We start from the raw sequence: 17358 nt of genomic DNA on the forward strand, positions 1-17358 counted from the left end.
ATTTTGCAGACATTACCCTCCACTTATTTACCAAGGTGAAATGAATGAATAATGACACATACACATATACACACAAAAAACATTTACGTCTGAAAAAAGGGAGGTTTTCTAGTGCTAATCAATGTAAATAATTACATAATAATAATAATAAAAAACAATCATTTTACAGAAATAGTTCTTAAAGAATAACGTTCTAGTGCAAATATATATCTCACCTCACGCTCATAGTTTGGATTATAATACATCCTATTCGGTTGGGTGTTTGCATTGAGTCTAGCTGAATCCCCCCCCCCCCCCCCCCCAGCTCTTGTATTACTCTACATTGGAAATAAATGTTTTGTCTCTCAAATAGAGCCAAAGGCATGCTTAGATGTTTTTGACAGGTTTTGTGAGATTCAACCACTTAAAAAAATAAAATACACACTTGAATATACACTGGAATGAACTTAGTTATTTTTAGCCCAGTTTAATGTTTAGTTCAAAGTCTATTTGTAGGTTGACTTCAAGGAGTGCAGCTGTGTCATGCTTTAAAAAACATGGATCTGTTTCTTCGTCAACTTCTACCTCAGCCAATGGTGTGAGTTTGGGGCGGGACTGCCTGTTTGTGCAAACAAAAGCAGATGGGGGCCGAATGTAGAGTTTTCCCTTGTGGTGCAGAAATGGCACACTTCTCCATTAAACTCTGACTAGATATTTGCACTTGTTGATTCCACAGGCTTGATGATTTCTGTTTTTTTTTGTTTTTTTTATCAGCTTGATTGTGACAGGTTCCCGTTAACATCCTCCTCCACAGACCACACGAGACAAAGCGTATTTCAGTTACGCTAAATAGCTAAACTTGACAGGTGTACTAGAATGTTCTCTCTCGGTTAGTTTGCGTAAGCCACATCTTTGTCCCCTGAATCATGACTAACAAGCTATATTTAGTGTTTACGCCACACACGCAAACCACATGAATGCCCATGCGAGTCACAGGTTGTCATGTGTGAATGACAGTGATAGTCAGATTGCTATTGTTTCATGTTGAATGTGTGTGGGTATCAGTGTGTGCTGGAGCTGTGAGTCAGGCCCCGTTTGTCTCGGAGACTGTGTGTCTGAGCATGAGAAGGTTGTGGTGTGTGTGAGAGAGGCCGTATCAGTGCACAGCATCTGCTCAATGAGAGCTCTGTGTGAATTCACCCTCCATGCTGTGGACGTCTGGCATGCTCTCTTTTACCCTGTTCTCTCCCTATCCCTCGCTGAAAATGCTGTGCTTATTTTGGAAATTCCTGGAGGAATAGAGAGGGAAGAGTAAGAAAGCAGATGAAAGATGGAGAGAAAATGACAGTATTTTAAAGTGGAAATGTCTCCGGTGTCCCATAGACTCTGTCCTCTTGATGGTAGACAGTTTGAGATCGTGCATCCCTAAAAAGAAGGACTGAAAGTGATGTAACTATTGCACTGCTTTTTTATTTTAAACACTATGTGAACATTGTTGTGGGCATAATATACACTAGAATTGTTTCACATGCTAATTAGTCATTTAACTATTCCAGGCTAATCAGGGTTTTTTCACACTGTAAAACCTTTGTAAGCCCTTGGTTAACATTCTCATTTGTATATTTACAAGGTTAATAACACTGATATGATAAGTACAGAACACAGCGAGCATGTGACTGGTTTTAATAACAGCTTGACAATCTGGGTAAACGTCGACATTTAAATCTCCTCTGGTTGTCTTATATATTCCGAAAAATACTAGGGGGAAAAAATGAAGGAAACCACAAAGGAGCATTTGGCATCGCTTTTAAAAAATGTTCCCTTTCTCAGACACTAAACACAATGTAGAAAGTTGTAGAAGTGCTGTATGAAAATTTTATAAAGCAAGCTCTGTAAAAGTTTATGATGGGTTGCTGCTTGTTAAAGGTTTTGAGGAAAAACTAAAACTGAAAAAAAAAGAAATTCACCTAACTAGATTAAAATATTAATATAAATAAATAGTAAATATTTAAATTAGGCTTTAACAAAAATAAAAGTATCAACACTGTTCTGGAGCAGGCATTATTAACCCAGGATTAAACTGAAAAGGCTCTTGCCGTGTTATTGGAGGTCCATTATAGTGAGGTCCAAAATAATGTGATTACTTATTAAATGAATTAGAATGGAGGGTCCGAAACTGTAGAGATGCTCTTTCTATAGATTGTGTATGTGAAGAGAGGGAGAGAGAGAGAGAGGGAGGGGGGGTCATGAATCAGCAGGGGGCAGTGTTGGTACAGACAGAAACAAAATGTTTGCTCCCACGTCCTGTTTAAAAAAAAAAACTAAAAGCACATGTACAGTCATGCATAAGCATGAAAATTATTTTATGAAAAATGTTTTTCTCACTACTTAACACCCCTTTTCTCTTTTCTTTTCAGATCGCTTTCTCTCAACACAGTAACTTCATGGATTTGGTTCAGTTCTTTGTCACATTCTTCAGGTGAGACACTATTTGTGACCACACAAATTATTGGTGAAGTCTTTGTAGTTCTGAAGTCACAGATATTCTGACATACAACAATCTGAATGCTGTACATTTTTATGGAACTAGTTGTATTGCAGTGTGTTTGGGGTGTGAAATAGCTCTAAGCTCTAATTCACCTCTTGAGGACCTGCTGTAATATGTTATTGATTCAGGAAGCAGCTGGCATAGACCATATACAGCAAACTCCCCCTATGTTTCTGTCACATACACACTTTCTCACACGCATTACATTTTTTAGTTCATACTGATTCACAAGCAGCAGAAGGGTGATTAAAATATAATAATCACTCAGAGGTGGCCATGCATCATTCCTAAGACACGTATGATACATACAGTGCACGTAACATACTTGCACCAAGCCTTGGCTGTGGTCGGCTGTGGTTCCTCATCATTAGTTATGTCAGCTCGGCCATGATAAATTACACCAACTCTTCATAGCCTTGGTCTGTGTGAGTGTGTGTGTGGGGGTGAGATATTCCCAAGACCTAGAGCGAATGTATCTCAGCTCTGCACACACCTGCGCTTATAAGGTATGAACATGCACCTACACAGTTATGATTCCCTCGCTAACAGCCCAGTTCTCCTATACACGAGAGGCGCATTCATGAGCTTTGACCCCGATACCATGAGGAGACCAACACTCGTGATCTTTAGTACATAATACATTAATACATTAAACATGAACAGCCCTGTGTGTGTGCTTGAGATGTGAATGAATAATGAATGTATGGATGGACACACACACACACACACACTCACTCACACAAAGTCACGGTTACGTCTGAAAAAGGGGAGGTTTTCTAGTGCTAATCAATGTAAATGATTACATAATAATAATAATAATACTAAAAAACACAAATTTTACAGAATAACGTTCTAGTGCAAAAATATATATCACCTCACACTCATAGATTTGATTATAATACATCCTATTCGGTTGGGTGTTTGCATTGATTTTTTCCCCAAAAAAGTTCACACATTTAAATATTTTAGAGGTGTGCAACTCCCTCTAATCCATTAAACATGAACAGCCCGTGTGTGTGTGTGCTTGAGATGTGATCTTGGCATGGCTCATTGGAACATGGTTGTCTCATTGTTTTCCATAATGGAACATCCAAAAACCTTAACAGTTGTCTTCTCCCTCTCCATTTCCTGTTGTGTCTTGTGTGTAGCTGTTTCCTGTCCTTGCTTCTGGTGGCAGCAGTTGTGTGGAAGATAAAACAGAGCTGCTGGGCATCGCGGCGCAGAGAGGTCAGTGCTGTAGCCTCTCCCTTGTTAGTGGAATCTCATTGACTTTCCCTGCCACATGATTGTCTACCCAGCTTTGAACCATCCTATTAATGTCACATCAGCATCTCTGGATAGATCCATCCACTAGGCTGTTTTTAAACATTTCTACTAGTAGTTGGTTACTATGGGTTCATATATGCTTCATATAGTGACAGTATATACATACTTTCATAAATACAACTTACACTGCATGAAAAGAGGTGTATCCGGACCAGTATACTCCTGTATACACTGCTGGAATTCGGAAGAATCCGGGAGTATACTGGCCGGATAGCTCAAATTCCATGGGTCTGTATATATCCGTATACATCCGAAATGATACCAAATCGGATGTATGTTGTGGACGTATACTCCCGTGCTACAGCCATTTGTTGCCATGGCAAGTAATCCCTCAAAGGTTTTTTTCAAGAGAACATTTTCACACCTTTGTGCACCTTTTGGCCTTCCCCCCTATTGGTCCTTTTCTTTTAAAACCACTCCCATTACCCAGACCACTATTGGAGGACAGGATACATTGAAAACCCAGGAAAGTGATTTGATTGGTTACTTTTAGAACATAACCCACCCTAGGCCTTTTCGCACAGTGATTTGATTGGTTATAGGCCAGCTATGCAGATATTGCTCAGTATACACTAAACCCCCCTTACCCCAATTTTAATACATTCAAATATAATTTTAAAAACACACACAAAGAACAATGAGAAAGTCTGACATTTTTATTAAGGTAAATAAAACATTACAAAGAGCATTATAAACAAGCATTAAAAAGGAATGGGGGAACAAAAATATTTGAGGGGATGAAAATTTAAAGGAACAAAAACAAATATAACATGAACATTATAAACATACATTAAAATGAATGGGGAAAAAGAAATGTTAACAAAGGTGTAAAGGAATAAAATACAAAACGTGGAGATCAGCAACATGCACATCAAAAAGGAACAAATATACAAAGTATACAATATAAAACAATTTAAAATCAATAAATAAATATAGAAATTAAAGTGTATATATGTAAATATTAATTTTTTCAAACTGCCATGATGCACTGGTGGTGTGACGTAGCGTGGGTCAGCCTCTAGTCTGGTTTGTAGTACCTGGCAGAGAGCAGATAACTCTGTGGTTCTGTTTGGTGGAGACCTCAGCATCCACACTGGCCTTCCATCAACAATAGCATCTTCATCAGACATCAGTTCTATTGTTGCAGTCTTCCACAGTTCCCTTTATGTGTTGGGTTTGTACAACACTGGACATGGTCTCCAGCAACTGCAAAACATGACAGTAATTTAACCACTAAAACACAGAGAGGAGGACAGTTACATTCTGAAGAAGAAAAAAACAACAACTGCTTAACCAGTTTCTTAACTTACCCGTCTCTTTCTTTGACGGTTCTTTGCAGTGTTCTTCATAGTGTTTCTTTTCTTGGCCTTTTCAGGCTGAGCCAAAGAATACTTCCTCCGCAAAGTCTCAAAATACGTCTTGCAACCTGTTAAATAAATCATAAATAAATGTAATGCCAATAAAACTAAGTAAAACAGAGGACATTAAAATGATTACAACATCTTTAAGATTACCTTTTGCACATTCAGGGTCAACGTCTGTAAAAGTTGTCCTTAATTCTTTGAAGAGATAAGTGGTCACAGCCAGGTTATGTGATGAATTTATTCTGGGGGAAAAAGTTGCAGGCATCATCAATGAAATTCAGTTTTAGTATTTCAAATCCATATAGTGGTAGATTAAACTAACATTTACAGTATACAATACGCAGTCTTACCCGGTTTGTGGATCGTATTTGTGTGGGTTGTTCTCTGAATTATGGAGGCGCTTTACGGGTTCCTGTAAAGTTTGAAATTAAAAAGCGTTTAAATGGATTCACAATCTGCAAGAACCTCAAAAGTGAATTTTCAGTTTGAATAAGTTGGCCATCACAGTAAACATAAGAGACAAAACATATCAGTTCATAAGTCTTTAAGATGTCACTCAGCGCCTCTGATATCTTACCGGTTCGTGCCGCCTTCTGCCTATACAAGGCCACCAGTGCAGGTGTGTGTTGGTCAAGCACAGCATAGAACTGGTTCCGTATGTTGACGTTTGTGATGCGTTGGAACTCAGCACAAAGCTACAAAAACAAACAAAAATAATTATATAAAAAGACTAATACTCGATTTGCAACCGAAAACACATTTGTGATGCAACATGTTCCGTTAAAATACATTGTTGAGCAACATGGTCACATGCAAAGTGATAGTTCTTACACACAGTGAATAGTGGCATTTGCTGTTCCATTTGAATGTGATACATATTAAAAACTTGGCAGTGAAATATGTGTGAAGAGTGGCAGAAAAGAGAAGCGAGTCTGTTTTACCTGTGATTCAATCCGAAGAGCCGGCCATTTCCCCAAGAAGTCCTTCACCTGCACAGATAAAACAATCAATATGAAACCAGTCAAATTATGCAATCAACCTCTTTAATGACAAATTAATGATACAGAATTTCAAGTGAATGTAACTTACCGATAAAGTTGCTCTCTGGTGACAATGTAGGTCTGCACATGCACACAAAAACAGACAGCAAGAGATTTAATTTTTAAGAGACGTTTGATTGATGCTAATGAATTAGGCTCCAAATAAAAGAAATGGTGAAAAATAGTTACAGACTAAATTAACATTTGAGTCACCTTGATTTTGGGGATGCTCACTGCACTCCTTCCACTTAAACCTATAATGAAAAGACGTTTGTAAAGGGTTTAATAAAAACTTGCATAGTTCATTCGGTAACTATTATGTCCATAACCTTAACTTTGTTTGAGTAAAAGTTAACGTAACTGCTAACGTTAGCCACTAGCTCATTTGGGTGCATCAGCATGTAGATAACATCACATTGAACTTGCCAGAGCAGGGCGCTTAACACAAACAGCAGCAACACACTCAAAAACAGAAGGACTATCGCTTGCTGAAAAGAGTTATTGACTAACGTTAACATTATTGCCCTGCCACGACATTAACAGTACACAGGATATTATCTGTAACTAGCAGGCGGACTGACGGCAATCGCGCCCGCGGCACCGCGCTTGCAACTTAAAAATAGCCTCGTCTAAGTCAAATATCACGTGTAATATGATATTCTTACAATATTACAACAAGCAAAGTAGTTTTGAAGTGTTTTGGTTTACTTACAAGTTGTTTCATTCTTGATACACGTCGCTCAAGAGGGTAGCCATCTTGGACAGATTTTTCAGGTAACGTCAGCTGCACGTCATGACGTCATATCACGTGATCGACAGTACAGTAAACAATAGTGAGTAAACCAGCGGTGTTCACTCAGAAACGCTGAGGCACACAAACATAAAAATACATAGGCTATTTGTTCACAGACATTAATAGTTTAAAGGTGGATTAAATCAGCAAGAGATTTTAACTGTAGTGACCTCGGTCTTCAATTCAGTGGAGTAGAAAAGCTCAGGTTCCTTCTACCTTTTTAATAAATATCAAGTCACCTTTATTTATACAGTACTTTTTACAATAGGCCTACAGATTGTTTCAAAGTAGCTTTACAGAGATAACAGGAAAGTAATGCAAGACAGTTTGTTTCCAGAAGAAAATAGCTTCACAGTCCAGCTTAAGTCAGTTCAGTGGTGATTCATTTTGTTGTATAAATAAATAAATAAATTTAACTGTGGATATATATAGCCACTTTGGAGAAAACCGTGATGTCATCGTCCAGCTCAGCTCAGATCTCATATAATAGTGTCAACGCAGGCAGATCAATAATATTGTTGAATATTAAATTAAATTTCCCCAACTAAGCAAGCTAAAAGCCAATTGTAAAAAAGGTGACAATTGTTGTTGTCTGCAATTTGTAAAACTTCACAATAAAATTTGAGATATTCTGAAATGTTTGGTTCATTTTTCTTTATTTGTTCCATTAAATTTATTGCTGGGAAAAAAATTAATCGCATCCAAAATAAAAGTTTGTGTTTGCATAATATATGTGCGTGTACTGTATATAATTATTTTGTATATATAAATACACACATATGCATGTATATATTTAAGATTTTTATTTTTTTATTTTATTAAATTATTTATATTTATATATAATATAAATTGTGTATAAATATATATACAGTATATACATGCAGATATTTCTTAAATAAATACATGCATATGTGTGTATTTACAGAATAATTATACACAGTACACACACATATATTATGCAAACACAAACTTTTATTTTGGATGCGATTAATTTTTTCCCAGCACTAATTAAATTCCTTTGTTTATTTCATTAAAGAGCAACTTGCAGGTTAGAAGACCCAACAAGTCAATGTATAGAAAAATAATGTAGGAACTAGATTTTCTTTAAAAAAAAATTATAAATATGCTACAGTGGCTTCTGGAGTCGTTTTTGTGAGAAAATTTTACTTCCGCATCTGAAAATGGGCGTGACGGGCGAGAGTCGTGACGTAGCACGAGGGAGAGCGGTCGATTCACACAACAGGGAAATATGGATTGCAATGACATTTCGGACGCTGAGGAAATTGTTTACGGACCACAGCCATACAATTATGAGCCTGCTAGGCTGCCAAGAGAGCAGGGACAGGCCAGGATTAATGTTAGACAGAACATATTGGAACTTACAATAACAGAAACTAAGCTTTGATCAGGCGTTTGTCATGCTCATTAATATCCGCCCAGACTAACGTTACGTGATATAACTTAGCAGTTTCTCATGGAGAGACAGAGAGATATTTATTCATGATACATTTTTTGTTCCATAGGTGCTTGTGTGGGAAATGCGAGGCAATGTTTACAGCTGAGGAAAGTCAGTGTTACAGGGAGGTGGATGCATACTGGGCCTTAGTGGAAAATGCCAAACTTCCATGGTTGCAGTTAGTGTTACTACAGTAAAGCCATGGTGAATGTTGCTGATCTGTGGACACTGGATAGTTCGTTCATTCATTGCACAATGTTTATTCCTGGTTTTCACGTCAGCGCTGTTTGATTCGTTAATAACGGAGAAATGTGAATATTTCTCACTAGATCTCGCAGCGATGTTATTACTTCAGTGGCGAACTCTTTATTTACCTCGCAGTTAGGCTACAGTGTTGCTTGATCAGGCTCGCGCTGCACTGGTCCAAACTGATAAACGGTCCACACAAACACAATAACGAGTAACTGTTAGCTCAGTTTCGTTCCGCTTACATTGCGTTTGCCAGTTGATGTTGTGCTCGCGCCTACATCCGGCGGGAGAACCCGAAGATGCGTACACTGAAGGAACCGCACTAGCTCTGAGTCTCACCCGGTTCTGTTTCATTCCTACTGACCGCCAGAGGCAGTGCAAAGCACTAGTGGATAATCGCTGCGCCAGCTAGATAGATCGAGAAGAATATAACAACAAAGTCACGTCATGACGCAGACCGAGACGCGAGGATATAACCCACAGCGACTCGGTGCCCAGCCTCTTTCGCTTTCTCGCTTTTGATAGGTCGTATGTTTTCACGCTGTCCCGTGCAGCTTACCTGAGTTGCGAGGATTCGCCCTCCCAAGCTGTGACAGCGCGTTCTACACTATCATCAGGACGGATATCTTGGATTATTTTTCTAGGTGAGTGCATACGTTTGTGGTGGCGTCGGCGAAACTCTGTGCTTCACGGTACTATCCGGTGGCTGGTTTCGACCGCGCTTAGGTTGCGTTCACCGCAAACCTAACGTTATATGTGTTTTATATAAATATATATTTATATTATCATCTTAGATTCATCGCATAAGTTACTCGCCGTAGTGCTAGTCATTGAATGCCTCGCGGTTCTATCCGAAGGCAGATTTGACTTTTACGTTCTGGTGAGAACGTTTCATGTTAGAATTTTCGGTTCTATCCGAAGATTTTTTTTCGAACTGCTCAGTGGGTGCTATTACAGTTTTAAGTGCCTACGGTGCTAACCGAGGACGTGTTATTGACGGAGTCATGGATCATAGCTCTCTCATCTCCGTTTCAAGTTGCAAATTGTGTCCGAATACGCTTCTTCCCGACGACGGACACGATCGATGCCCATCATGTTTAGGCGCTCAACATCTGAAGGAGGCCCTGACTGATCCGTGTTTGCATTGTAGTATGCTACCGATGTCAGAGAGACAGCTTCGCCTGGCTGAGTTAGACATTAACTCGCCTGTTACCCTCGCACAACAGCCGCGACGCGCTCAAAAGCGTCGCGCGTCAGCAGCTGCTGGCGCTCCGCCTAGCAAGAAGAAATCTGTACCACACAAAGACAGTTCAGAACACTTGTTATCGAAGACTGTAGCTTCTCTCTCTTCAGAAATGATTGAGATGAAACGTCTTCTTCAGTCTCTACAACCCCCAGTGTCGGCCCCACATACTGAGAACACACCAGTGGATGAGAGTGATTTCCAACCCCCACATGATATAGATTTTGACGTACTCTCCATGAGCGCGTCTAATTCTCATTTTCTCGATGAAGAATCGGTGGAACCTGCCATACAACCCACCCTCCCAAACGATGTTTTTTCTAACCTATATGCTACAGGTGGTTCAAGCGGTGGGTCTGTACATTCATCGGGTGCAGGCCCATCTGCTCCAGACGATGTGTTATCGGTTCTGCAGATGGCGGTGGCTCGTTTGGGTCTTGACAAATCACCTGTCCAACCCATTCAAACCAATGTGTTCTTCAGACAAGCTGCTGATAGTAATGTGTTCGCAATGCCACCGTGTAAGGATTTTGTGACAGAATTCTCCAGTGCACTTACCAGTCCCAATGTGCCTAGGAGGAGGTCAAAGACAGCCCGCACTCTTGCAGCAATGGCTGAGGCTGACTCCATTGGGGTAGGACGGGCGCCTGAAATTGAACAGCCGGTTGCAGCTTTGGTGGTATCACCAGATGAGGCTCTAAGAGGCAATGTACGCTGCCCGAGTGCGCAATGTGGACGTACTGACACTCTCTTGAAGAAAGCATATGAGTCGGTAGCCTATATAACTCGAGCTGAGAATACTATCTGCCAGCTGCTTCTTGCCTGCAATAACACATTAGAGTCAGCGAGCGTTGACGCTTCTGCATCTCAGTTCTTACAGACTGCTCTGTTGACTATGGGTCATGTGACTCGGGAACTTGGGACACTTTCAGCGACCCTTCTAACAGCTCGGCGTCAGGTATGGCTTGCTCAGGCAAGGTTACCTGAAGATTGTAAGAAGACACTGAGAGAACTGCCAATTGTACCAGGACATCTTTTTGGCCCCAATGTTTCTGAGGTATTGGAAAAGAGAATGAAGTTGTCAGAAGCCACACGACAACTGACTCAGGTTCCACGAACACCACCTTTTAGAATGCCTCTGACTCCGGCTCACCCACGCTATCCGAGCTCGGAGCATTGAGTGCGACAGCAGAACGTTTCTCAGCTTCAGGCTCCACAGCGGCAGAGAGGGGCTGAGGAGGCCCAGGGACGCCGCCCTTTTTACCGTCACCAGCAGGGGAGACCACGTCAGCGCCCCCCCACAGGTCCTAAAGGCAGAGGCCAAAAACCCTGAAGCTATGGGGCCGGCGGTCGGTCGTTTCACTGTGCAGCATCTACATTACTGGGAAAATTCAGTGTCCGACCCCTGGGTTCTGGCGACTTTGAGCAGGGGATACACTCTGCAATTCCGACGCCGGCCTCCCAAGTTTTCAGGAATCTTTCCGACAGTTGTCAAAGACGTAACCAGTTCAATGGCCCTTTCCTTAGAAATTCATTTACTGTTACTGAAAGGAGCCATAGAAAAAGTTCTTCCCATCAATCAGAGGGACGGGTTTTACTCCACGTACTTCCTTGTTCCAAAGAAAGATGGCAGTTTTCGTCCAGTTCTGGACCTGAGGCGCCTAAACGTGTTCTTAAAGTCTCTTCCTTTCCGAATGTTACGCACAGTCGACGTTCTTCGATCTGTGACGAAAGGAGACTGGTTCGTGAGTGTGGACTTGAAGGACGCTTACTTCCATGTTCCCGTTGCTCCCCACCACAGGAAGTTTCTAAGATTCAGCTTTCAGAATCAAGCCTATCAGTTCAGAGTTCTACCATTCGGTCTATCTCTGGCTCCTCGTGTTTTCACAAGATGCATGAGTGCGGCCCTGACTCCTCTTTGGTCCAAGGGCATGAGGATTCTGCCCTACTTAGACGATTGGCTGCTCTGTGCCCCAACAAGACGACATGCGTTACACAACACCAGGATTGTGTTGGAGCATATCCAGAAGTTGGGCCTTACTGTAAACGACACAAAGAGTCATCTGGTCCCAGAACAGACCATAACCTTCATAGGAATAATACTCAATTCAATCACAATGTCTGCCACATTGTCTCACGCACGAACAGACAATATTTGTCAGCTACTGACTCGTTTCGGTCAGGGGACAAAACTTCCTTATGGGGTCCTTCTGCAACTAATGGGGATGTTAGCTGCCGCAACATCCGTGATCCCCTTGGGCTTGCTTCACCTCAGGCCTCTTCAGAGGTGGAGCAACAGCTTAGGGCTAGATTCGGCGAGACACCGCCATCGCATGATTGTCGTTTCACCTGCCTGTGTCCGTGCATTGAAACCCTGGAAAAAGGTAACATTTCTGAAAGCCGGTGTGCCTCTAGGGGTGGTGTCCTCCCGTCGGGAAGTGATCACGACCGATGCTTCACTAACAGGATGGGGGGCAACGTGGAACCAGAGGGGAATTGGTGGTCACTGGTCACCCAGGGAGGCCTTAGAACATATCAATGTCCTGGAGTTGAAGGCAGTGTACTTAGCTCTACAACACTTCTTACCAAACCTGATGGGTCGTCATGTGCTTGTCCGGTCCGACAACACGTCGACGGTCTTTCATTTGAATCATCAGGGCGGCACCAGGTCTCTTGCTTCTTTACTGCTAACTCGCAAGATCCTCACATGGTCTCAGGGCCGGCTGGCCTCAATAAGGGCAGTTCATCTCCCGGGATTGGACAATCAAGTGGCGGATGCTCTGTCCAGGGATCTGCTGCTCCCGGGGGAATGGAGACTTCACCCGGATGTAGTACAGATGATTTGGCAACGGTTTGGCAAGGCAGAGGTCGACCTGTTTGCATCGGAAATGACCACTCATTGCCGCTGGTGGTTCGCGAGAGCCGAAACGTCCAGCCCACTGGGACAGGATGCATTAGCCCACGAGTGGCCGAGTTGCCTGTTGTATGCGTTCCCTCCATTTCCACTTCTGTGGGAAACATTACATCGTGTATTCCTATACAAGCACAGGGTGCTTTTAGTGGCACCTCGATGGCCATCCAGGCCATGGTTTCCTCTCCTTCTGAGTCTGTTACAAGGCGAACCATGGCAGCTTCCCACCAGACGGGACCTTCTTTCTCAGATGCACGGCCGTGTTTGGCACCCAGATCCAACTCGTCTTCAGCTCTGGATTTGGCCCTTGGGTCCAGATCACAGTTAATGGATTGTGAACCGGCAGTAGTGAACACTATCGGCAACGCTAGGGCTCCTTCGACACGACAGCTTTATGCTGCTCGTTGGAGGATATTTTCTTCTTGGTGCGGAGATCAAGGAATTGACCCAGTTCACTGTACTGTGCCGACAGTTTTGAGTTTCTTGCAGCATCTATTTGATGACAACAGGGCGGCCTCCACTTTAAAAGTTTATGTTGCTGCCATATCTGCTTATCATGACCCGGTTGCTGGTGCTTCCCTTGGGTCTCATAACCTTGTTTGTAGTTTTCTGAAGGGAGCGAGGCGTTTAAAGCCCGTTCGTTCTACTCCTTTTCCTGTGTGGGACTTACCGCTTGTTCTAGAGTCCCTTTGTAGACCACCATTTGAGCCGTTAGATGTTGCAGATATTAAGTGGTTGTCCTTAAAAGTGTCTTTTTTGTTGGCCGTTGCTTCCACTAGACGTGTTGGTGAACTTCATGCCTTGTCAGTGAGTGAGTTGTGTTTACGCTGGTTACCAGAGGATTCTGGGGTCATTCTTCGGCCTAATCCAGCCTTTCTCCCTAAGGTTTTGTTACCACAATTTGTGAATCAGTCTATTCATCTGGCTGCTTTTCAGCCGCCTTTCAATCACTCAGATACAGATGGGGGGAGGTCTCATCTTCTGTGTCCTGTACGAGCTTTAAAGTGCTATGTTAAGTCTACCGCTTCTTTCAGACAGACAGATCAGTTATTTGTTTGTTATGGTGAGGTACGCAAGGGTGCATCTTTGTCCAAACAGAGACTATCACGCTGGATTGTCGAGACGATAAAGTTGGCGTATGATAGATCTCATCAACCCTTACCAGTGGGTGTTACTTGTCACTCCACTAGGGCCGTGTCTTCGTCTTGGGCCACTTTACGGGGAGTTTCCTTGGCGGATGTCTGCGAAGCTGCTACCTGGTCTTCTCCATGTACCTTCGCGCGGTTCTACAAGGTTAACGTGGCTGCTTCCCATGATGTGAGCTCTGCAGTCCTTCTGGAGCAACCCTGATATTGGCAGGTGGGTGGCATTCCTCATGACTGTGTTGATATGCGTCATCCACTAGTGCTTTGCACTGCCTCTGGCGGTCAGTAGGAATGAAACAGAACGCTAGTTACGTATGTAACTGTGGTTCTGTGAATTCCGGATGACCGCCAGAGTCCCTCGTCACTCGGAATGCGCGAGAAAGCATTCTGAGGCTGGGCACCGAGTCGCTGTGGGTTATATCCTCGCGTCTCGGTCTGCGTCATGACGTGACTTTGTTGTTATATTCTTCTCGATCTATCTAGCTGGCGCAGCGATTATCCACTAGTGCTTTGCACGGCCTCTGGCGGTCATCCGGAATTCACAGAACCACAGTTACATACGTAACTAGCGTTCTTACTTCGGTATCCCATGTTGAACTCCTTCATATCGCCGGGACGATAATCATCCGATCTGAAGTGAACGCTACACACGACCGCGTTTTCCGAAGCCGACGCGGAAGAGAAATCCCGTCTCTTCACCTGCACAACCCGCACCCAGGCACAAAAGATAGCACCGTCCTTTTTCCTGTTAGGAAACCGGTGGACTCGATGTCCTGACAGGCTGGAGTTTTTGCAAGCTCCACAAACACATACATTTACCATGACGATGATAAATTGAAATACAAAAACTACTGAAAACACACTGTCTCACGACCGCTCTTACTGAATACCAACCTACTCTGCACTGAGCTGCGGCAGAGCACAGCACACGTCTCCCTCGTGTGACGTAAAATGACGCGATGTTGAAAAAAAAGCGGCTTGTACGAGCAGTCAAAGAAACGCTCACTTTATCTACTAAATTGGTGTCATTATGTCGTTTTAAAACATTTTAAATCCTGCATTATCTTTTCATATGGTATTTTCATACACGGTTATATATTCATTTAGATTTTTTTTTTACCTGCAAGTTGCTCTTTAAATATTCAGATGTTTTTGTGAACGTATATGTTCAGACTGGGTGTTTATTTTGTCCTGTTTTTATAAAAAATATTTGATTAAGAGACTTTTTTTCATGCAGTGGTTTTAAGGCCCTGACACAGGCGACGTGAGCCAACCCTAGAGTCGGCTTTAGTCATTGCTAGTTCTTTGACGTCGGTTTTGTGTTTCAGGTCCTTAAGAATTTATTTATTTTTCTGTACAAAAAGCTTGTTTGCTTTAGCCTATAGTAATCCAGAGATAATTCTCAACCCTGAAGTCCTCCCTGGCCACCCCTCCCTCTGAGAACAGCCAGCACCTTTAGTGTCAGTCATTAACATATGAAAGGTCTTCACACCTAACAGTTGTCAGTCCTCTCACACCCAGCAGTGTTTCAGCTGTATATGTCCGTGAAATTTCACGGATTCCTGTATATGTCCGCATATGTGAGGTTTCCGGGTTTATCTTGAAATATACTGTTCCATGTTACTCTGATCCGCTTTTTCCCGCATACATCCGGCAAACATCAAATTACACAGGAGTTTACCATGCCCGTATTTTGCCGGATTTGAGTCTTTTCATGCAGTGTTAATGATGACTACTGAGATTACTGAATTCATTTAAACAGTTATTTACTTTACACAGTTTTCCTCAGAATTCACAAAAACATTATAATCACAATTTTTTTCTATTGAATATACAGTCAAACCAAAATTTATTCAGACACCTTTAACATTTCTCACATTATCACAGTTTATTCGCTATAGTTTAGAAAATGGTAATAAAATATGACAAGAATGGTTTTGGCCATCCTTCTGTTAGACTGTCTCACAAATTAATCAGGTTGAATAGCTGTCAGCTGTAACATTTAAGTACACAATTAGATTTGATTAATTAAGGTCAACCAATTACCAAGCAATGCTTAATTTTATTCAGTCTGTGGTGTCGTATTAGCAATTAAATTTACTGGTAATCCACTGTATGAAGAATTTTTGGGTTTATTATGTCAGTTTACTTTATTTTGCTATCCTCACTTACATACATGAACTATAGTGTCCAGCACCCACTAGTAAAAAAATATCAAAAATTATATCTGGTGTCTGAATCATTTTTGGTTTGACTATAGACTTTCATTTATTACCAATGTATGTACCATTGTATGCCTTGTACGCTTTTTCACAGCATTTATTCAAAATGATTAAAAAAAACATCATGTGTTAATGATTTGTCAGTTGATTTTGGAACAGACACAAGGGGAACTAGCATTTCTGGGGAGGGCGGCACCAGCCATTCCAAAAATGAAAATTCTGTCATGAGTTACTCACCCTCATGCCGTTCCAAACCCGTAAGACTTTCATTAATCTTCAAAACACAAATTAAGATATTTTAATGGAATTCAAGAGATTTCATTCCCTCCATTGACAGCTACATAACTATCACTTTGATTCTTCAATTTATAAAGAGATCGTAAAACTAATCCATATGAATTGAGCGGTTTATTCAAAATGTTCTGAAGAGACTCGATCGCTTAAAGGGGTGGTTGATTATGATTTCACTTTTTTAACTTTAGTTAGTGTGTATGCTGCTGTTTGAGCATAAACAACATCTGCAAAGTTACAATTTTTAAAGCAAAGGAAGATAATTGCTTTTAAAGAAATAGTTTTTTAAGGACTACTACAAATGGCTGGTAGGAACTACACGACATTCCTCTAGGGTTAGTGACATCACCAACCCTAGAATTTACTGAACACGATTTATAGATTATCAAGACAGAATATGCTAATCAATGACTAGAAGATAACTACACATAAGCTACATAAATTCATCAACTAACCATTCAGAAATGTCCTGTTGGATTCTACTGTACATGTCTCTTCTTGAGTCTCTCCATCTTTGTCTGAACGTGAGGCTAAAAGTTTTTGAAATTTTCAGTGCATGTCTGTGTGAGGTAAAAGGACAGGAGCTGTTGAAGCTCCGCCCTCTGTGCCTGAAGCAGCAACTCATTTGCATTTAAAGGAACAGACACAACAGTGCGTTTTTGCTCACCCCCAAAAAGTGACAACTTTAACATGCCATATAAAAATATCTGTGGGGTATTTTGAGCTAAAACTTCACATACACACTCTGGGGACATCAACGACTTATTTTACATCTTGTGAAAAGGGCATTA

General features: G+C 41.6%; 2 protein-coding genes across 3 annotated transcripts in view; one reads left to right on the forward strand and one right to left on the reverse strand.

The window, feature by feature from the left end:
- The window catches only part of atrn (attractin), a 101172-nt gene that overhangs the window by 55641 nt on the left and 28173 nt on the right, over window positions 1–17358 (forward strand). For both annotated transcript variants that reach the window (XM_081351788.1, XM_081351789.1), the window contains exons 25-26: window positions 2397–2458; window positions 3676–3754. In XM_081351788.1, coding sequence (XP_081207914.1) covers window positions 2397–2458; window positions 3676–3754 — 141 coding nt within the window. The remainder of the gene's footprint in view (window positions 1–2396; window positions 2459–3675; window positions 3755–17358) is intronic.
- LOC308682241 (uncharacterized protein) lies at window positions 4842–5908 on the reverse strand. The gene is made up of 5 exons (XM_081351800.1): window positions 5795–5908; window positions 5568–5629; window positions 5368–5459; window positions 5164–5279; window positions 4842–5059 (listed from the first exon to the last, which is right to left on the reverse strand). Exons 1-5 carry the CDS (start codon window positions 5858–5860, stop codon window positions 4976–4978), a joined length of 420 nt encoding a protein of 139 aa, XP_081207926.1. The 5' UTR covers window positions 5861–5908; the 3' UTR covers window positions 4842–4975.

This window comes from Scardinius erythrophthalmus (genome assembly GCF_964197995.2).
Source record: "Scardinius erythrophthalmus genome assembly, chromosome: 21".
NCBI lineage: Eukaryota > Metazoa > Chordata > Actinopteri > Cypriniformes > Leuciscidae > Scardinius > Scardinius erythrophthalmus.